General features: G+C 28.4%; 2 protein-coding genes across 2 annotated transcripts; both read left to right on the plus strand.

Annotated features, from left to right (window-relative positions):
- Positions 1–462: 462 nt before the first annotated feature.
- Positions 463–8,607, plus strand: LOC111632051 (ADAMTS-like protein 5; the record flags this gene model as incomplete). The annotated part of the gene is made up of 10 exons (XM_023376407.1): positions 463–650; positions 829–904; positions 977–1,079; positions 4,247–4,374; positions 5,286–5,427; positions 5,558–5,632; positions 6,442–6,602; positions 6,668–7,154; positions 7,569–7,631; positions 7,710–8,607. Coding segments are annotated over 10 exons (1,743 nt in total), but the record flags the coding sequence as incomplete, so codon positions are not given.
- Positions 8,608–13,384: 4,777 nt separating this feature from the next.
- Positions 13,385–14,671, plus strand: LOC111632043. Its single transcript, XM_023376397.1, has 6 exons — positions 13,385–13,393; positions 13,463–13,546; positions 13,869–13,925; positions 13,997–14,059; positions 14,132–14,161; positions 14,230–14,671. The coding sequence occupies exons 1-6, from the start codon at positions 13,385–13,387 to the stop codon at positions 14,572–14,574; spliced, it is 588 nt and encodes a 195-aa protein (XP_023232165.1). The 3' UTR covers positions 14,575–14,671.
- Positions 14,672–24,144: the final 9,473 nt, after the last annotated feature.

Below are 24,144 nucleotides of genomic sequence, written 5' to 3' on the forward strand. Positions count from 1 at the left end.
AACGCCCAAGAAAAAGTAATTAGTGGTGCTCAATAATCCCTATGACAACATGGAGTAGGTTGGAACAAAATTGATCGCCTTGCTGTCTTGATTTGGATTAACTCAATGGACTTGTCATTAAGATCAATACATTTGTCTTGTCGATATAATTTTTTTTTAAATTACTAAATCCAATCTCTCTTAAAGAATCTTTATCATTTTCTATTTAAAAATGTAATGGGAATAAAAGACGAGATTGAATTTTATCTATAGCCTATAATTGATTTTAAGTTTTCCTATCTACTAGAAAAATCTATCGGAGAAAAATTACATTTTAGATAAGATTTTTTCCGATAGTTTGTGATTTTTAAATCTCAAGACATATATATATTTTACAGTGGAAATTTCTTTTCGGATTGCGAATCTTTTAAATTACTTTGTAAGATGTTTTTTTAATATTTTTTCAAACGGAATTTTATATTTTTGAAATTTAAGAAAATTCTTAATTACGTTGAAATTTTTCAAATTTTGATCCAGACAAAGCATTCGATTAAATCACGCGACACCAACCGACGAGTATACAGCCATTGGTCAAATTGGTCCGAATGGTCTTTGTGCACTAGAACCTGCGGAGGTGGAGTGAGACAACGCAGCAGAATATGCTCAAGAAGGTAAATAAAGCCGTAGCTATAAATTTTCCTACTTCATGTAAATATTTTCATAAGGTCAAAACTTTCGAGTCGTGAAAAGTTCCTCGCGAGTTTAAAATTAACTTATACTAAATTAGTCATTATGTTTAACGTTAGAAATTAAATTACAAAATATTTATAAAGATATTTTTAAACAAAGTTTTGGAAGCTACAACCGACCTTTGCCTCTAATTTGCCTCGGAGATACTACTGAATATATTATTTGTAATTCTCAGGTAAGGAAATTTTATTTATAATTCATTTCAAAGCTATTTTCGTCTCATTCAGTAGAATATTTACCTATTTAGGATTGTCCTTCCGGAACGGCAGACTTTAGGGAATTTCAATGTTCTATTTACAACAAGCGAAGAATATCAGACCAAATGATACAATGGGTACCACAGTATGGAGGTAAATATTGAATTACCATAGAATACTCCCGTGTTGCTGGTAAACTATGAAAGAGGAAACACATTAATACTATTCAAATTTCTTTTTATATTGAATCTCTCGTAATATATCACATCTTGTGATGGTTTTAAAGCAAATTATTTAATTCATTTATATAAGAAGCTTTTGTCTTAAAGCTCAAAAACAAAAATCAAGGCAAACATACAGATTCTGAATGTAGAGGAAGATGTGATGACACTTAAATTGACGAGAAAAAAACTAAAATATATTCAATACAAGAAAGTAATATCTTTAAATAAATATAGTTTCATCGTTATTTGGATACTCATTTTACTTTATAAATTATATCCTCTATTATTTAACAATATACATTCGTCTTTGCATAGATGCGATATTTTATCTTTTCATAAGATTAAGATGTTATAGGTTTACAGATCTGTTAAATTCTTCTCGATTCAATTAATAAAAGCCGCCATTCGGTACTGTAATAGCGTTAGATAATTAAGTTTTAAATAGATCTTATAGATAATCTGTATTTACGGTTATTATTTAATACTCTAACAGTAAGTCAGATCTTATTAACTTTGGATAATATTAGAGAATTATAGTAGGTCCTCCTCTTAATTTTGTTCAAAGACTGCTTTATCCCTCTAAGTTTCCATAGGGAATTCCTAAGTTTTAGATCCTTCTTATCAAGCAAAGCGGTTCCTTTGTCAAAGTAAAACGCCAGCGGACAAGCATCATCTAGCTACATTCATTTACTGCTATCATTTCTCTATGGGAAATTCGTAAATTTATATTAAATTTCGTTTCGTTATTAAAGAATATATTATTAAATCTTCCAAATTTGATTTCAGTAATTTCTAAAATGTATAGATCTTTAACTACAATTTAGTTAGCTATTTATAATTATTTTAAATGATTTTCTGTTATTATTTTTATTATTAGTTTATCTCATTTTAATATCTTCCATTCAATTTCTATTTTTTTGGGAGGCTTTTATTTATTTATTTATTTTCGAATTTACAAAATTTCAGTAACAAGAATGATAAAACTAAACTTTTATTAAGTAAATAATCAAAAATCAATACTAATTTCTTGGAAAATTTTTGCAAAAGTTTAATATTTTCATCTTGATACACTTCGGTAATTTTACAAGCGAATGATAATTTAGAACTTTAAACTATTAATTGAAGACACGAGTGGATGAAAGTATTATGTAACAAAATCAAAATTTTCAGTGAACTGATTAACTTTTTATTATTTATTTCAGTGTAAACACAGCATATTCACGCATATAGAATATTACAATATTGTTTAATTTCTGAGATCTTTAACGGTGGTATGTGAGAGATATTGCACCTTCATCCATGCAGAACAACTGTAACATAACGCCTTCATCCACTCACGTCTTCAATTAATTGTTTGCTTGTTCGCTTCTTCATTCCTATCAAATTCTGTGAAATTATAAACACAGTCAATTTTCAAAAATAAAAAATATATATATACGTAATCTCAGTAAGAATTCAATATAATGAAATGTTAATAACCAAAATTTTCATGTCTTTGTTCATTCATTTGAGTTTTAGTAGGAACGAAAAAGTGTGCTGATGTAACGTAATAAATTATCTCAAAAATTAAAAACGTGAGGATTAAATTATACTGGAAAAAAAATGAAATATACGACTAAATTTTATACTTGATATTGAATATTCAACAATTTTGGAGTGTTGGGTGAGATGACGTCTGTCGTTTAAATAGAACCATTTAATGTTCTTTTTTTCTTATATCCTGATAACACTAGTAATACATCTAGATGTGATAAAAACGTGTACATAGTTTTTATGTAACACGTTATATAAAATATACTTTTTTAAACTTTTTTAAAGATATATTTACATGAAAATTTTTATTGGTTTTCTAAATTTATGCCTCAAAAGTGACAATGCAAATATAAAATTAATGCTTGCTTTATATGTAAAAATCCAGCAACTTTCTAGGCAAAAAAGTTAAAATTGTGTGTGGCATCATTTGTTATATTTTATTAAAACCTTTTTTATATTAATATTTAATAATAATAATAATTATTATTATTATAAAATGGCAAAAAAGGTTAATATTGAGGGTAAAGACGAGTTTTATAAGGAAAAAAAAATTAAATGCTAATAACGAATAAAACCTTAATTCCGACCCCACTCGAGATATAATACATGACCACTCTCTCTGACATTTAACCATCAAAATTTAATAGCATCAATGTCCCTAATACACAAACCTCCTTGCAAAATTTCAGAAATTTTCGGGAAAAGGCACAGGAGCTAAGCTTCAAAGTAAGTGAACGAAATCGTACTTTCCACACATTTACATCCCATGTACAATACAGTACATACAGAGGAGAAACGTCTTTTTTACATTTCTCGACGTTTCTCTCCTGATATATATATATATATATATATATAAAATCTGACCGATTGCCATACTTTCCCTCTGTTTATATATAACAGCTGGGAAAGGAAAATTACATAGAAGCAAGCATATAGACTAAATGGTGCAAAATACATAATTAATTTACGATCGCTGATGTATGCAAACGTTTAGTCTTTCGCAATGAGAGTAATGAATGCGCTTTCATCTGAAATTCACTGAAAATATCTCAGAATTAAGAATCATAAACACTTATACAAAACTATATACAAGTACAGTATAAGAATAACTTATTCTTGGGAGAACAACATTTCTATAAAGACAGATTTATAGATATTATACAAACTATATATCTATATATATATTCATGACATCAAATATCCTTACTACACTGTGTGTGTGTGTATATATATATAAAATCTTATCTGTGTATGTGTTTTTGATTATTCATGCTTCGCGTTTACTTACTTGCATGTTTTCTAATTGTCGGCTAATTTAATATTAATTAAAAAAATACATATAATTTTTAATAAATAGGATAAAAATTTAAGCAAAACCAACATAATAATAAATATAATTTCTTTTATAATTGAAGACTTTAGAAGTTATTTTAAATACTTTTCGGATAATTTATTGTAACTATAATAAAAATAATTATCAATTTCTTTTTTTAGAATTTAAATAATTAGAATTCTATTCACATAGTAATATTAGTATTATCAGTATATGTGGTTTTGTCCTAGGAGAAAATCCCTGTGAATTGAGATGTCAAGCAAAAGATCGTAGTCTTACCTATAGTTTCGGTAAAGTGATAGATGGAACCCGCTGTTTTCCAGGAGGTGAAGAACTCTGCGTTAATGGAAGATGTCTGGTAGGTCTATTCATTGTAACAGTTCTTCTTGCAAAGAATAATCCCATCTGACTGAAAATTCATCACTCTAAACTATCTTTTTTAAATCAAAAATTTTGATTTAGGATCCACCTTATCGGTCAACTTATGCTTCATAAATTCTAAATGCGATCACGTATAAAGGTTTCACTCAATTTTGTCCACCTTCGTATATTTTAAAACAAATAATGTAGACAATTTTCGTATATCTAGACTTAACAAGTATTTTATGTGCTGCATAAAATATATATTTGCCACTCTACTAAATGAAAAAAATTTTATATTCTATTCAATTATGAAACTTTATAACCTACGCTTACGGAATTTAAAGAACCATTTTTTAAAATAAAGCATCGTAACAATGACAAGTCGCTATTTTTAAACTGATTTTCTTTATATTAAGATGTATAGAAACGTCAATCTTAACCCCTAAATTTTTAATTATTATATAAATAAACTGTTACGAGTGTCCTCTAGAGAGAAGAAAATGAATCATCGGAAAAGTAATTTAATAATATTGACTTAAATATTAATAAATAAATACGAAATAAAATAATATTTCAATAATTTAGAATAACGTTTATTAACGAATATTTATTTATTTATTTATTTTAATAAAAAAATATTTTATTACGGTTTTATCACTGTTCGATGCTGCCATCTACTAGATGTTTTTCAAATTATTTTTTATAATTTTAATTATTTTGTATCGTTTTATTTTTCTTTAATTTTCTTAAAAATATATATTGAAATTTATTAGGTTTTTAATTTTGAAAATATTTATTTCTAATATATAAATTTTTAAAAATTTATGGTTTCATATCAGGTTTATGAGTAAAATATTAAAACCGTAAATTAAGATTTTATCCTCTTTTTTTTCACTTTTTATGTAGCCAGTTGGATGCGATAAAAAAGTTGGTTCGGATACAAATTACGACAAATGTGGAGTTTGCGGAGGTAATAACTCCACCTGCATTCATTACAAAGACATTTATTTGGAACAATTTCATCGTAAACCTGGAAGTAAGAAGGAAGGTAATTTCTTTTTTTTTTGGCCCGTCATAAATGTATTTTTTTTTTTAAACTTCGTATATTTATCTCAAATGAAAAACTTTTTATAAATTTTTTATTTAAAGAATAATTACTTAATGTTTTGCTCTTTTAGGATACCAAGAAATTGCAGTCATTCCAGCTGGAGCTACTCACATCGAAGTTCACGATACCAGTAGAAATTATCTAGGTATGATATATGAATTCTAGATCATTTTGGAATTAGATAAATTAATTTTATGCAATTATAAATTAATATAATTTCATATAAGTTTCTAAAATGCAGGATAATCATAATTAAAGTATTGTCTTGAGGGATGTGTAACGGTCCAAACTCAATCAAATTTCTGTATTCTGATGTTACATTTTTTTTCTTTTATTCCTCTTAGTTTTAGTTATTTTTATTTTTAATTATATAACTTTTTATTAGGTTTACAATTCATATACCATTTAATAAACTTTTTAGTTAAAAATCATAGTTATGTAATTAGAATTACACAATACTTTAATGTGTAACTTCTTATGAATACGAGATACAAGGCTGAAAAATGGTAATTTTGTTTAGTAATTTTTATTTTTACGAAACTTGACCACAAGAGAGCAATTTATCATTTATTTTCCCCTTTCAATTGGCATTTCATTTTTTCTTTCTTTAATCGTTTTTCCTGAAAAAAATGTCAATTCTGATTTGTGACATTTTGTCGCTGATAAGCGATAGGTTTTGAACCTTTCTTAGCTTGGTTTGACGTACTATAAATCGATTTGAAGGTCTTTTTTTTAAATCTAAGTTCATCAAATGTGTACACAATTGTGCCATAATTTAAATTCTCAAATTATATAAATGTTTTGAAAAGATAAGCTCTTGATTTGAACTTTAATGTGTGTGTATTTTAAAGCTATAAAATTAATAAAACTTTTTAATATTAAGATGAATTACAAATGAAATAAAAGGAATGTTGTTAATATCTTCAAGAACTTTTAAAATTATCTTTCTTTAAGCACTACGAGATGAAAAATCTTACAATTTAAATGGGAACATGGCAATTAATTGGCCAGGAGAATATAGAATTGCCGGCACAAATGTTCGCTATACCAGATCGTGGGATCATAACGAGACTTTAATGGCCCCCGGTCCTACAAATAAAGATATTCATCTGATGGTAAGTACTCATTTCTTTGCAATCATTTTTAATTTCTCAGTCAATTCTCATTGAAATCGTTTTAGATGCTATTCAGGGAGAAGAATCCTGGTGTATATTACGAATATTGGTTACCAAAGGAAAAACGTGCTTCTCTTCACAAAGTTGATACTTTTGTGACTACTCGTACACCCAGTACATATAATTCACCTCTCACAAAATATCAACATATAACAACAAAAAATCCATCGGAAATATATATAAAACGAACGGGAAATCATCATAAAAGTAATCATCACAAAAATAATCACCACCACCACCATCATCAAGCAGATAATCATGGAAACAAAAGAGAACGGAATCATCCGAAGCCGATTCCAGATGCTGAGAAAAACGAAATACACAGAAATAATGCTTTGAAGTACCCACATTACTTGACTGATAACCAGATAAATAGAATGAATGGAAAATTTAAACCCACTCCTAAAAAACCCATTTCTATATCGATAGTATCGGTTCCTGAGGGGAAAAATAACCGCACGCGTGTCATCACTAATGGAAGGAACTACTACAGTAAGTAAATTATTCCTTAATTTAGTTACAGACTATGATGACTCGTGGGGATTTCCCTACTTAAATCAATAAATGTCAAACTTAGGAAAACAGAATATTGAATTGAAATTTCTGTGAGAATCATTTATTGATTTCTGTTCCTTGAAAATGTCATTTTGATTTATTTTGAATAATTAGCTTGACAATTTGCGGTGAATGAGCAAATCTAATTACTCTAAAAGGATTTATTAAATATTGCTCAAATTTAATTATAATAGAAAATGATTTGACTTCATATTTTGTATTGTTTCAAATGCTATTTTCAATTTTAGATAACTTTTTTTAAATTTAAATTTGGATTATTTAATATTTTATACAAAATAATTAAGCAATAATTTATCTTAATTTAAGATTGCCATTTTTTTTCTTAAATAGGTAATTGTCAACCTTGCATAAAATCGAAAGATTTGGTGAGGCATTTCTGTACGGATGATTTCGGTAAGTTTTTCTACTCTCAAATTTATATACTGTACATTTATTATACATTAATAAAATCTAATTATTATTAAATTTTAGTGCTCAAAGTGCATATTCTTGGATATGATATTGTTCAAGGAGAAACACGTTACGAAGCTAATATTCTTCAGTCATACAAGAATAAGGTGGATCTAGCACCTCGAGAATATATATGGACACCGAGCAGATGTCGATGTCCCCGCATGAAAATTGGACAGGAATATTTAATAATTGGCAAATCGGATTCGAATTACAGAAAAAACGAAAGTAGGCTTATTTTAGACGGAAACAGCTTTAGCAGACGTTTCAATGATAAATTCGAGAGAAGAATATTAAAAGTGAGGAAAAATCAACATAAAAAGTGCAAGAAATTTTCATAATCTAAACAATAGGCATTAGTGTATATTTTAAACAATCAAGCACGAAGTTGCTTCAAAGGCAGCTTTGACCACGTCCATTAATTAAAAAAAAAAAAAAAAATGACTGCCATCGAAGACTAATCCATGTGAAGTCTATAGTATATTGTGAACGGCCAAACAAAATGAAATTATATTTAAACATTTCGTATAGCCTGCCTCCAATCTTTATTTATATCTGACGAATATTTTGTTCAAATGGTTTCAGTCGTAACTGAATCAAATTATTGTGTTCATGGGTTGAAGCTTTTGCTACCTCCTGAAGAACTGTGCAAAATAATACTGTAATAATAATTTTTTTTTTCGAGCTTGTGTCTGTAAAACCGTTTTATATTGACTTTAGAATCGTTTAAATTTCGCATAGATGTAAATTGATGATGATGATGATGATCGTTTTGTTATTTCTGTTTTTGAGTTTAAAAATGTTTAAAACAAAAATTGTCTGTAACGTGATTGCCTTATTTTTTTTCCTTGTCATTTTGTTGCTCGTGTAAGTTGAATTTCTTAATACTATTGTATAAAAGAAAAAAAAATTTCCATAACTTTGTTCTCATTCTGGATACTGAATAATTTAAATTTATTCTTTCTCTAAAATCAAATTTACTTAATCAAATGTTTTGTATTTACTTGATTTTTGAAGAATAATAACTGATATACAGAATTAGGATTAAAATCCACAGTATCTTATGAATATATAATCTTACTTGAAATTATACAAAAGTCCACATATATGGGGAAAATTTGATTAAAGTTTCACAAGGGCAGGAAAACTGTCTTGAATTCCATAATAAAATTGACCGATTCCTCTTTTTACCGGAATGGGATTCCGACTATATTAAATTTAAGGAAAAAATATCAAATTTGAAGTTTTTCCCTCTTAAACTTCTACCGAATGATCAGTGAATAAATTCAAAATTTAATGAAATTTGGCAGATATGAATAATAGACCTACAAACACGAAATGGACTTTGAATTTCTTTAGATTAATAAATGTTTAATAAGGGAATATTTTTATATAAAAATTTTATGTGGCTCTTCAACATCCAACCATTTTACTATAAAAAGATCAAGACAAAATATAAATTTAGTATTCAAGATGTTTTTTTTTTACTGATTTGATGATTTTTTAAAAATCTTTTTGACCTGTAGGCATAACAAGGCCTTTTAAATCATACACATGACAGGGTCGATCCATACTCGAGTGACGAGGAACTGGGCCCGACGATTAGGGTTTGTTTCCTTATCGCTCCGAATCTTATTTCCCCGAATCTCGCTTTCCCAAATCTTATTACCAGTCACATTACCAGTGGCGCATTATAGTTTTATGGGGTCTAGGCAAATTCGAATTTGCTTAGCCATCATATGAGCCTACACCACACCGGCAATATAGTCCCCAGATATGAAACCAAATTTAAATTATAAAGGAAAATCATAACAGTATCATAAACTAAACTACATTTACAATTAATACGTTTTATAATTTCTAAATCAATTCTCTCAGCAATATGCAGGTAAGAGGTAATGGTTATCCAGTTAATTTGTCTTGCTACACTATAGCAGTGAGCTTCCCTCGTGAAGGAATGGAGCATTTTGTACGAGGGGTGTTAGACAGTGGATGAAAACTAGCAAAAATATACAAATCATTAATTTTCAGTTATTTATTTCCTCGATGAAGCATTTCGTTCCGTAAATATGGCTACTTATGCCCTCAGAAACCGATCAAAGTACACAAAATGTACTGCATTTATGTTAAGGAGAAATTATACAGGTAAGAAATTCGAGCGAAAGTTTCAGAACTGGCAGTTCTTCCTAATGAAATTTATTTTATTGGTAATACTAAATACATTTTTTTATTTTTTTTTTTTAGATTACAAGAAATTTTTATTCTTTATCAACTTTTATTTTAATATTATTTATTACATTATAAATTTTTTAAATTAATCATATATTTTCTTTAAATGCATGAAATAAAATTTAAAAAATAACAAAGAATTGCTAATTTAAAATAAAGTTCTAAGTACTTTCTAACGATATCGATATTCCAAATAAAAAGTCAAGATTGAAATTAATTAGCATTTTTATATATTTTAAAGTAACGATTCTCTGCTAGAATCATTCTAGATAAAATTTCTTGCATAAACTAGCTGAGATGAGGGAAATAATATATTAATATGTATTGACAGATTAACTGATACTTCCAACTTATATATGCAGTGTTTTTCTAACAATTACAAGGTTTTCTATGAAATGGAGAATAGGCTCTTCAGTAATCAGTTGCATATATTAATTGAAATCACGTAGTTAATAAGTTTGTTGTTAATAGACTCCCTTCAAATGTAATTAACATAAGCCTTTTTTTTGTTTTTTAAACACACGAAGACATACATTAGTAACAATTCAAAAAAGAGCAATACAATATAATTTTCAGTTTTAATTTAGTTTAACTTTAAACAGTGCTGTAGCCACAATAGCATAGTATCTAATCAGAAGTGGTTCCACGCATCAGGTTCTAAAGCTTTAAATTTCTGGGGTCTCTTTAAAAAAGTTTTTTACATATTAAAGTAAAAAAATTTGACAACGTACATGAATATACACTTGTACGGACCTTTTTTTGTCTCTGTTTAGGTGTCCACAACTATGCATAAATGTATACTTTTAACGTGCTATTCTATGATGGACAAGTCATTTGGGAGTTGGGAAAAAAATCCCGTTGTGCCGGTCTGTCAAAATACGCCTTGTTCTTGTCTAGATCGTTGTTTTAACTGAATTTTAGTAAATTTAAATCCTCCCGCTTTTCTCTAGAGATTTTAATTTCTGTGCAAAGTCGAGCACACGGCACATAGATCTGTTTATAATTGATACGACAATGCCTGTCGCTGCATGCTTCGCGTTTATATTTGATTTTGCATAATACAGTAATACTTTGCTCCGCTTTTCGCTCTCAAAAATTGATATAAATCGATTTCAATAAAGCGGAAAGTTTAGAGTTAACCGCCATATCTAAAAACCGTTCTCAAGAACAGTTTATAAAGGTATTTATTTGGCAGTCAAATGAAAAGAACTTCATTAAACTTGCAAAGTTTGGCAAAGATCCCCAATGTAAAGAGAATTTGTAATTCTAAATCTTCCACAAAATTATTTTCCTTATAAAAACTATGAATGTGAAATAATTGCGTAAACATTTTACAAGATGAATTTAAAATATTCGTTGGTTTCTTGCCATTTGAAAAATATATCCGTCAGATGGAACTTTTGTACATAAAACAAACCGAACGTTTCCAATATTTTTTACATTTTCTTAATTAAAAAAAGTATGCAAATGTACAATACGTTCACTTTGCGGATCAGCAACATCACAGCAGAAGAAACGAGAGCTAGAAACAATTACTTTTAACTTTTAGTTAAATTATTAGCTATAACTAAGCTTAGGAATCTGTGATGTTGCACTATTTTTAATGTCTTATTTTGGGAGGAAACCATAACCAACCATCAAGAAATAATCTCTCGATCCATTTAAATGGAATTGTAATTCCCCATTTTGCATCATTTCCCTCAACATCATTTTTCGCCCTTTTTCAAGCTTGCCCAAATTACAAATGAAATTCGTTAAGAAATATCTCACATGTTGACTGATTTAATTGTAAAATATTTCTTTTAAGAAATGCCGAAAGTAGTAAGTAGGAGGGAAGGTTTAAGAAAACTAACTGCAGGATACGCTGAAGAAAGCATTGTTACCAATGAAAGAACTATCTTGGGAACTATGCTCTATGTTCTTTTTAGCACTCCTCACCCAATTTTAAAACTTTTTATCACCCGAAAATCCTATCCTTAAGTTATAATTTGTATGAATGTACAACACTTAGCATCGTCTAGTGCCTTACTTAGTCGATGCTTGCTACGAACCGATGCACAGTGAGATTCTTTAAGAAAAACTTGACAAATCTTACAAAATTAATTTTAATTATAATGGAAATGTGATCATTACATTGATATTTTACGAACTGTTTAAGTAATTTTATTTAGATTTTTGCAATTTAGAAAAATTTTTAGATTTGATTTATTGATTAAAGTTCACGCACATAAGGAAGTATCGGTATCGATACCACTGAACTGTATAAAACCTGTACGGATGTATAAAACTTTTTTATGATGAAGATAAGATCACTTCCAAGAAATGACGAGAATAAGTGTTAAATATATCTCGAAAATTCCGGCGTAAACGTGATTTTCGTGGTAAACGTTCGAGAAAATTTGTTCCGAAAATTGGACTTCGTTTTGAAAAAAATTGTAGACATATAAATTTCTACTGTCGTCCGTTTATCTGTCTGTCCTTCCTGAATCTCGAGAACGGTTTCATTTAGATGAAAGTCAAGACCAGATAGGAATGGAAAGCTTAGGAGCAGGAAGCCCCGATACACGAACTTCTGGTCTAGATCGACAGTCGTGTGATTACAATTTAGAATTTCCCATGAATGGAGTTATATAGATGACTGGCATGACTCTGTTATTATCAGGAAAAGTATTATGTTCAGGATTCTTGAAACAACATGCTTTTATTAATATTATTATATTAGATTAGCAAAGCTATTTTACAAGCTGTAGTTTCCTATAAAGATGATAACTATTGGCAAAGAACATTGGCTTCTGCGATGAAATCAAGAGAGAGCCATCAAGGCATCAAGAGAGCCTATTTTAAATGCATTGTAATTTTGCTAGGCTCACAGTGGGGTTGTGTTGAGTGCTTAGAGATGGGCTCGGGAGAGAGAACCTATGAAATATTCTTGCTGTTCGCTCGGATTTGACTCCAGGTTATTCAGAGCAGTGGGATGATGTCTTTACACTCCAAGCTTTCGACCATCGACATATTCTGATCAGTCCATTCGCAAAAATTGAGCCAATCAAGACTGGAACCTGGATCCCTAGGTTTTAGGAATGAATATTTTTTCTACCTCATTCTTTTCCTTTTAAATGGTTTAGAAGTTAAACTAAATCAACAATAAAAATATGCAATTTCGTACATTTGTATTCAAAAGCACGGACTTATTAAATTTAGTTAAGTAATAATTGTTAAGATATGATCAGTGTATCAACAATGAATATTTGAAAAACAATAAATTTTATTGTATTTTTTTTTTATTCTATGAAAAACAAGTAAATTATTCCATTTTAAGTAAGTTAAAAAAATAAAAAAGCAAGATTCCAAAAAATGAATTTTCAAAGAATCTAAATGACATTCATATTTATAAATAATTGACATTATTCTTTCAAAATAGGTTTTATTCATTTCAAGTCTTATTAGTTTTCATATTAATTGCCAAAATGTCTAAAGTAAATTTTATTTTAAATTACTTACGTTTTAAAACTAATTGAAAAACTGATGATTATCTCTTCTTTCAGTCTTCTGATAATAGAAAATATCTTAATTGTTCTCCTCCTCCGAATAACGACGACGATACAACAATAGTTATCAAACATTCAGCAGTTTGTATAATTTATTATAGCTATTTTTTCCTTATATTTAAATATAAACGCATGTAATATGAGCATAAAATATATATTTAAATATTACAAGTATATACCAAAATACAGTAAAAAAAAATAAATATGTACTGTACACATATTTAATTTAGTTATTTAAAAAATTAACACAGTATTGACGTACTAAAAGCATTAAACATGTTAAATTTAAGATACAAATGTGTCATTAATTTCATGATCTAAACTAGAAACAAATTATAATGTAAATCATATTGCTGATAGGGAAAATGTTTCAACTGTTTCATTATTTTTCTTACTTTCACAGTCGAAGCCACGTGTTAAATTCGAGCCTATGACTGAATCAGATTACGAAGATAATGCAGTACGGAAATTTAATATGTGTTATATGCCTATTTTAAATACACAGAACTAAATAATTATATTTTTATTTAGCCTCATCAAACTTCTTCACAATTATCTATAAAAACAACAATTAATATAGACGATTCTCCTGCGGTAAAGTTAATTCTTGATTTATGTAACATAAAATGTTTCAAATTTTATATATTAATATTTGAAAATTAACAGGGACAATACAATACAGACGAAAGTGATAATGTAAGTTAATATTTATTTTACTTTATTAAAAATATAATAATATTTAGATGTTATTATTATAATTGAAGGAACAACACGTATACTATCCCAGAGCACATCGTCCTAAGAAAAAACAATATATTCCCGAACCAGAACCTGAAAAACCCGATTTTATACGGTATAAAATAGAATTAACAGATTCTGATGATGACAACGACGATTTTGATTATTCTGAAGCTTTTCAAAGAATTTTCGACGAAACATCAGAAGGGAATAGTAATTCTGGATACAGAGATCAAAGATATAACGTTAGACATCGAGTTGCTCTCGGAAGAGATGAAAGAAACACTAAGTCTAATCCTTCCAGACATCCGACGAAGAAATCTTCTGATCTTAACGTAAAAATATATGACGTCCGCGATAAAAATCGTTAGTTTGTATAGGGATTAGAAAATTACCATTCGTTTCGCTTAAAATTATAAGTATATAAATTTACTATTTCGAAATAGAATTTTTGTTTTGTTTTAAATTCTGTATAGCCTAATTAATTTTTAATAGTTATTTATGGATAAAAAAAGCTTCATAAATAAAAATGATCATATCATTTATTATTATTTTGAAGAATTTTTTCTCTTCATTTTTATCTCCTTTTTTTAATTTATATTTTTCGATTTTACAATTTTCGATTCAAAGCAATCAAAATAAGGACAATTATCAAAATCAAAATAAGGAAAATTATCAGGGACACATTTTACTATATTTCCTCCCGATAAAACGTAAAATTAGTGAGTTAGATGATGAATCTGCAGAGCAGAATTAGTTACATTGATTCAATGGATGAAAAACCACACAGAAATTTAATCCTGTAAGATTATCTGGTGAAAATTCCTACAAAAATGGAAATTATTTGGACATAGAAATGAAACAAATCTGTTGATCCACGGTTCACCAACAATAAACTATCTGGCGAAAAGATTGATGAAGCCTCGGAATACATCAGTAGTTTTCATTTCCAATCCATGCCCGATATATCATTATCAAGCAGGGCCTTTCAAAAATTACTTCTTTGGAAACGTTCTTACTATGTCCATCAAGCCTCTGAATTGGTAGATCCTCCTGAATCCAGCTACAGTATCAACAAACAGAATTGAACGGTTTTTCGTTTTTTTTTTTTGGTTCGTTCAATCCAAACTAAGAAAGCCACAAGCTGGTGGTGGTGTTTAAACAAATATTTAAGTGTGCTGTCCGAACTTTAATTTCATGTCATTTGGAAGCACGAAAGAAACAGATATTTTAATATAATTGTATAAAAATAATGAAGAAACGCGAATATTTTTCGCTTTTGCTTTTTTTTTTGCATTGGCCCTAACAAAGTAATATTTTTATACCCATCACGAGTTCGATCGGGTTTACAATTGGGAGCAAGAGACGAAACCCGAGATATCCAAAACTTACCATCTATAAAATATTCACGAGGTTCCACTGCTCGGATGCGATTCCAGATCCCCAGAGCGGTAGGTAGGCTGATAGACACTTGGACGTATAGACGGAATGGGCGCATTATTATTATGAAATACAGAAATTATCGTAAGGAGAAGCATTGTCATTTATGCCCATTTCTTTTATTAGTTTTAGTTTTATAAATTTATTTATTAGTTAAAAAAAACAAATAACGTAGATGCAACTTTAATATTTCTAAAACCAATTCTGTTCGATTCAACATTGAAATGTGACAAAGTATGCGCTTATCTTTAACTGTCTCAACCGTCGTAATAGTATGAGTAAGAAAGAAATCTTATGCAACAAACTCAGAAAAAATTCGCTATCATGACACTGTAATTAAAAATTTTCCATGCCCTTAATTCGGATAAATCATAGAAATTGAATAGCACCGGATTACATTCCACTTTTAGTGTTGAAACAATTTAACTACTGAATATATATATATTCAGTAGTTAAATTGTTTCAACACTAAAAGTGGAATGTAATCCGGTGCTATTCAATATATATAGGCCTATATATGAAATATATATATATTTCAACGTTGATATATTTGAAAATGTAGTTAATGACAAAATTAGACTGAAATCGGGACATTTCTGTTATTTAATAACATTCCGGTGAAAGTATGTTCCTGTGAATTCCAGTAACTTGCGTACTAATTAACAAAATTTTTTTAAACTCACAAGTGCTAAAGTCAGGATGCTCGGTATTTTGACATTAACTCCTGCAAATATACAAAATTTGCATTTTTGAAATATTACTGGGTACTGAAATTCCTATTTTCAGTACCCAGTAAGTGCAATGCAACCGCACTACCCAAGAGTAGTGTGGTTGCACTGTACTTTAATATGCTTGATCTTTACCCACCGTACTTTTGGATTTGAAATTTTTGTTAATTATTCAGGACCCAGCGATTCAATTTTGACTCCTTTTTTGTTGGAATTCCCTTGCAAGATCTGCACGACTCCAGCATTTCAAAACAATACTATAATATCATTAGGGATGCATCCAAACAATTGCTTCAATGTTGATAGGACTGATCTAAAAAACGCGCAGAAATCATATTCTATATTAGTTTATCTTCCATTTTATTAAAATAGAAGATAAACTAATGTAGAATATAATTGAAGGAACAACACGTATACTATCCCAGAGCACATCGTCCTAAGAAAAAACAATATATTCCCGAACCAGAACCTGAAAAACCCGATTTTATACGGTATAAAATAGAATTAACAGATTCTGATGATGACAACGACGATTTTGATTATTCTGAAGCTTTTCAAAGAATTTTCGACGAAACATCAGAAGGGAATAGTAATTCTGGATACAGAGATCAAAGATATAACGTTAGACATCGAGTTGCTCTCGGAAGAGATGAAAGAAACACTAAGTCTAATCCTTCCAGACATCCGACGAAGAAATCTTCTGATCTTAACGTAAAAATATATGACGTCCGCGATAAAAATCGTTAGTTTGTATAGGGATTAGAAAATTACCATTCGTTTCGCTTAAAATTATAAGTATATAAATTTACTATTTCGAAATAGAATTTTTGTTTTGTTTTAAATTCTGTATAGCCTAATTAATTTTTAATAGTTATTTATGGATAAAAAAAGCTTCATAAATAAAAATGATCATATCATTTATTATTATTTTGAAGAATTTTTTCTCTTCATTTTTATCTCCTTTTTTTTAATTTATATTTTTCGATTTTACAATTTTCGATTCAAAGCAATCAAAATAAGGATTATCAGGGACACATTTTACTATATTTCCTCCCGATAAAACGTAAAATTAGTGAGTTAGATGATGAATCTGCAGAGCAGAATTAGTTACATTGATTCAATGGATGAAAAACCACACAGAAATTTAATCCTGTAAGATTATCTGGTGAAAATTCCTACAAAAATGGAAATTATTTGGACATAGAAATGAAACAAATCTGTTGATCCACGGTTCACCAACAATAAACTATCTGGCGAAAAGATTGATGAAGCCTCGGAATACATCAGTAGTTTTCATTTCCAATCCATGCCCGATATATCATTATCAAGCAGGGCCTTTCAAAAATTACTTCTTTGGAAACGTTCTTACTATGTCCATCAAGCCTCTGAATTGGTAGATCCTCCTGAATCCAGCTACAGTATCAACAAACAGAATTGAACGGTTTTTCGTTTTTTTTTTTTGGTTCGTTCAATCCAAACTAAGAAAGCCACAAGCTGGTGGTGGTGTTTAAACAAATATTTAAGTGTGCTGTCCGAACTTTAATTTCATGTCATTTGGAAGCACGAAAGAAACAGATATTTTAATATAATTGTATAAAAATAATGAAGAAACGCGAATATTTTTCGCTTTTGCTTTTTTTTTTGCATTGGCCCTAACAAAGTAATATTTTTATACCCATCACGAGTTCGATCGGGTTTACAATTGGGAGCAAGAGACGAAACCCGAGATATCCAAAACTTACCATCTATAAAATATTCACGAGGTTCCACTGCTCGGATTCGATTCCAGATCCCCAGAGCGGTAGGTAGGCTGATAGACACTTGGACGTATAGACGNTAATCATATCTGTGTAGATAAATTATATTGTTTGGATGATGCTACCATCTTTACAGACTTACAGTTATAAGTGTACGTATTTGTATAAATATTACAACTATAAGTATATGTATAACAGCATATTTTTTTTTGTGAAAATTAAAAAAAAAGTATATAAAAATTATAAAACTTTACCATTTAACACTTCCTTCAGATATTTACGTTATACACAAATAAATAAATTTTAGCTACTTTTTACTATTTAAAATAGATTATTTAAATATTTTATAATTATTTTTACGTGACATTTACTTAAATTTTAAAGCAGTTAATTAACCGTCTTATACAAACCTCATAATTGCTATCTATTAAAGTTTCGTAAATCCTTTTTCCTTAAATGAATACTTGATATATAAATAAATCAGTGTAAATGAAATTAAAATTTATGAAATAATTAATTATCAAATAAAAACTTTTTTAGAAACTGCAATTAGTAAAAAATTAATTATTTAAATAAAAGAAATAAAAAAATAGATACAAATGGATAAAGTAATTTTTCCGAATTACTATATAAAAAAAGGGAAAGATATATTCAAATTTTATTCTTTCGATGCAATATTTCAAAACAGTTCTCATCAAAAAATGCTTTTAAATTTGAATTCCTTGCATTTTATTTTCGGTTTATTAAACATAAAAGTGTGAACTAAAATATTATTGAAAAATACATACAGCGTATATACTTTCAACACTTTCTTACAAACGATTGAAGTAAAATATATTTATTTTAGTCAATATATTCGTAGAAACAAGAGCAAAATAGCAATACGGATGTTCCGAAAGAAATCATAAAATTGATCAAGTGCAGAAAAAAATAAAAATAAAAATAAATGAAGAAATGTACTTTAACTCTTTTCATATTTGAATTGAGTTTGTAAAACGTATGTTTCGCTTCACGATTTATAATATTAAAATGAAAATATATAAAATTTAATATTAGAAATTTAATATATTTTAAGAAACAATTTTATATTTTGACAAGAAAGTTAGAAAATTGACGAAAAATGCATCTATTCGCATCACACTTTCTTGTTGAGGTTCTGTTTAATCCTCCTTACAACTAAACTTCCATCAAAATTACATTTAACTTAAAAAAATTTTAAATAGAAAGAAATTGTAAAACTGATCTTCGTCACATTCTTAATTATAGGAATGTCTTTTAGAATTTATTAAATTCTCGTAATTAGTGGTGCGTTATAGCTTCGTGGATGCCCAAGCATGAGGCCTCCACGTACAGTGTTGATTTCAGACATTTTTCTTCCAGGGGAAGAAATATTTTCTTATAAAAGATTCGTTTGGGGGTCCCCTGAATGTGAGGGCCCCAGGCAATTTCCCTTTTTCTTTTCATAGGATAACGCGCCACTGCTCATAATTATAGATACGAGGGGACTAATTTTATAATATTTTTATTACATTTTTAATTATAATAATGCTATGGCTGTATTAATTTAGTAACTGAAAAAATATAATTNGATACAAATGGATAAAGTAATTTTTCCGAATTACTATATAAAAAAAGGGAAAGATATATTCAAATTTTATTCTTTCGATGCAATATTTCAAAACAGTTCTCATCAAAAAATGCTTTTAAATTTGAATTCCTTGCATTTTATTTTCGGTTTATTAAACATAAAAGTGTGAACTAAAATATTATTGAAAAATACATACAGCGTATATACTTTCAACACTTTCTTACAAACGATTGAAGTAAAATATATGTATTTTAGTCAATATATTCGTAGAAACAAGAGCAAAATAGCAATACGGATGTTCCGAAAGAAATCATAAAATTGATCAAGTGCAGAAAAAAATAAAAATAAAAATAAATGAAGAAATGTACTTTAACTCTTTTCATATTTGAATTGAGTTTGTAAAACGTATGTTTCGCTTCACGATTTATAATATTAAAATGAAAATATATAAACGCATTATAGTTTTATGGGGTCTAGGCAAATTCGAATTTGCTTAGCCATCATATGAGCCTACACCACACCGGCAATATAGTCCCCAGATATGACACCAAATTTAAATTATAAAGGAAAATCATCACAGTATCATAAACTAAACTACATTTACAATTAATACGTTTTATAATTTCTAAATCAATTCTCTCAGCAATATGCAGGTAAGAGGTAATGGTTATCCAGTTAATTTGTCTTGCTACACTATAGCAGTGAGCTTCCCTCGTGAAGGAATGGAGCATTTTGTACGAGGGGTGTTAGACAGTGGATGAAAACTAGCAAAAATATACAAATCATTAATTTTCAGTTATTTATTTCCTCGATGAAGCATTTCGTTCCGTAAATATGGCTACTTATGCCCTCAGAAACCGATCAAAGTACACAAAATGTACTGCATTTATGTTAAGGAGAAATTATACAGGTAAGAAATTCGAGCGAAAGTTTCAGAACTGGCAGTTCTTCCTAATGAAATTTATTTTATTGGTAATACTAAATACATTTTTTTATTTTTTTTTTTTAGATTACAAGAAATTTTTATTCTTTATCAACTTTTATTTTAATATTATTTATTACATTATAAATTTTTCAAATTAATCATATATTTTCTTTAAATGCATGAAATAAAATTTAAAAAATAACAAAGAATTGCTAATTTAAAATAAAGTTCTAAGTACTTTCTAACGATATCGATATTCCAAATAAAAAGTCAAGATTGAAATTAATTAGCATTTTTATATATTTTAAAGTAACGATTCTCTGCTAGAATCATTCTAGATAAAATTTCTTGCATAAACTAGCTGAGATGAGGGAAATAATATATTAATATGTATTGATAGATTAACTGATACTTCCAACTTATATATGCAGTGTTTTTCTAACAATTACAAGGTTTTCTATGAAATGGAGAATAGGCTCTTCAGTAATCAGTTGCATATATTAATTGAAATCACGTAGTTAATAAGTTTGTTGTTAATAGACTCCCTTCAAATGTAATTAACATAAGCCTTTTTTTTGTTTTTTAAACACACGAAGACATACATTAGTAACAATTCAAAAAAGAGCAATACAATATAATTTTCAGTTTTAATTTAGTTTAACTTTAAACAGTGCTGTAGCCACAATAGCATAGTATCTAATCAGAAGTGGTTCCACGCATCAGGTTCTAAAGCTTTAAATTTCTGGGGTCTCTTTAAAAAAGTTTTTTACATATTAAAGTAAAAAAATTTGACAACGTACATGAATATACACTTGTACGGACCTTTTTTTGTCTCTGTTTAGGTGTCCACAACTATGCATAAATGTATACTTTTAACGTGCTATTCTATGATGGACAAGTCATTTGGGAGTTGGGAAAAAAATCCCGTTGTGCCGGTCTGTCAAAATACGCCTTGTTCTTGTCTAGATCGTTGTTTTAACTGAATTTTAGTAAATTTAAATCCTCCCGCTTTTCTCTAGAGATTTTAATTTCTGTGCAAAGTCGAGCACACGGCACATAGATCTGTTTATAATTGATACGACAATGCCTGTCGCTGCATGCTTCGCGTTTATATTTGATTTTGCATAATACAGTAATACTTTGCTCCGCTTTTCGCTCTCAAAAATTGATATAAATCGATTTCAATAAAGCGGAAAGTTTAGAGTTAATCGCCATATCTAAAAACCGTTCTCAAGAACAGTTTATAAAGGTATTTATTTGGCAGTCAAATGAAAAGAACTTCATTAAACTTGCAAAGTTTGGCAAAGATCCCCAATGTAAAGAGAATTTGTAATTCTAAATCTTCCACAAAATTATTTTCCTTATAAAAACTATGAATGTGAAATAATTGCGTAAACATTTTACAAGATGAATTTAAAATATTCGTTGGTTTCTTGCCATTTGAAAAATATATCCGTCAGATGGAACTTTTGTACATAAAACAAACCGAACGTTTCCAATATTTTTTACATTTTCTTAATTAAAAAAAGTATGCAAATGTACAATACGTTCACTTTGCGGATCAGCAACATTACAGCAGAAGAAACGAGAGCTAGAAACAATTACTTTTAACTTTTAGTTAAATTATTAGCTATAACTAAGCTTAGGAATCTGTGATGTTGCACTATTTTTAATGTCTTATTTTGGGAGGAAACCATAACCAACCATCAAGAAATAATCTCTCGATCCATTTAAATGGAATTGTAATTCCCCATTTTGCATCATTTCCCTCAACATCATTTTTCGCCCTTTTTCAAGCTTGCCCAAATTACAAATGAAATTCGTTAAGAAATATCTCACATGTTGACTGATTTAATTGTAAAATATTTCTTTTAAGAAATGCCGAAAGTAGTAAGTAGGAGGGAAGGTTTAAGAAAACTAACTGCAGGATACGCTGAAGAAAGCATTGTTACCAATGAAAGAACTATCTTGGGAACTATGCTCTATGTTCTTTTTAGCACTCCTCACCCAATTTTAAAACTTTTTATCACCCGAAAATCCTATCCTTAAGTTATAATTTGTATGAATGTACAACACTTAGCATCGTCTAGTGCCTTACTTAGTCGATGCTTGCTACGAACCGATGCACAGTGAGATTCTTTAAGAAAAACTTGACAAATGTTACAAAATTAATTTTAATTATAATGGAAATGTGATCATTACATTGATATTTTACGAACTGTTTAAGTAATTTTATTTAGATTTTTGCAATTTAGAAAAATTTTTAGATTTGATTTATTGATTAAAGTTCACGCACATAAGGAAGTATCGGTATCGATACCACTGAACTGTATAAAACCTGTACGGATGTATAAAACTTTTTTATGATGAAGATAAGATCACTTCCAAGAAATGACGAGAATAAGTGTTAAATATATCTCGAAAATTCCGGCGTAAACGTGATTTTCGTGGTAAACGTTCGAGAAAATTTGTTCCGAAAATTGGACTTCGTTTTGAAAAAAATTGTAGACATATAAATTTCTACTGTCGTCCGTTTATCTGTCTGTCCTTCCTGAATCTCGAGAACGGTTTCATTTAGATGAAAGTCAAGACCAGATAGGAATGGAAAGCTTAGGAGCAGGAAGCCCCGATTAACTATACACGAACTTCTGGTCTAGATCGACAGTCGTGTGATTACAATTTAGAATTTCCCATGAANTTTATTTTAGATAATTTTTTTTTAAATCTAGTTTAAAAATTACACAAAAATGCTCTCAATCTGTACACAAAACGTATTAAATTATGCACATAAATATATTGTATTGTACATGAATTATGTATATATTGTGTTAGATGTACTATATATGAATTACGTATATATAAAGTGTACATAAATCATGTGCAATTTATACATAAATTTATATATTTACATACATAAATTTACACATAAAATTCCCCTCATAATTACACAATGAATTTTATTCATCATAACACAATGTATATAATACATTAATTTAATTTTATGTGAACTTAACTCATTATAAAGATATATTTAAAATAATTTTTTGACATGAAATTGAGATATTATCTGAAGGATTTAAGAGTACTTAATCAATTTCCCAAATGCAATATGAATAATTAAAGAGAATACAAAGAGAAAAATATTTTCCATGGTGAGAATAAAGGAAAGATTAGATATAATTCCTTGTCTTTTTATTATCTATACATTTCTCGTAAAAAAAAAATTATATATATTCTAGAATTAATGTATAAATGATGAAAAACTATTTTATCACATTTTAAATCTAATCACAATTTAATAATTGATACAGTTAAATAAAATGAATTATCATTTTCCATACAATAAACTATCAAGTGATATATTTAAGGAATTAAATTTTATACATTTTAAAGTAATTGTTAGAAATAAATAGTTATTTTATTTCGTGTTTACGAGTTAGTTTTCAGTTTAATAAATTACTAAAATGTTTAGTTAAATTTAAATACAGTGAAGTTTGCTTATT

The sequence above is a fragment of the Centruroides sculpturatus genome, unplaced genomic scaffold, assembly GCF_000671375.1.
Source record: "Centruroides sculpturatus isolate CEXI.00-Female unplaced genomic scaffold, Cexi_2.0 scaffold658, whole genome shotgun sequence".
NCBI classification, from domain to species: Eukaryota; Metazoa; Arthropoda; class Arachnida; order Scorpiones; family Buthidae; genus Centruroides; species Centruroides sculpturatus.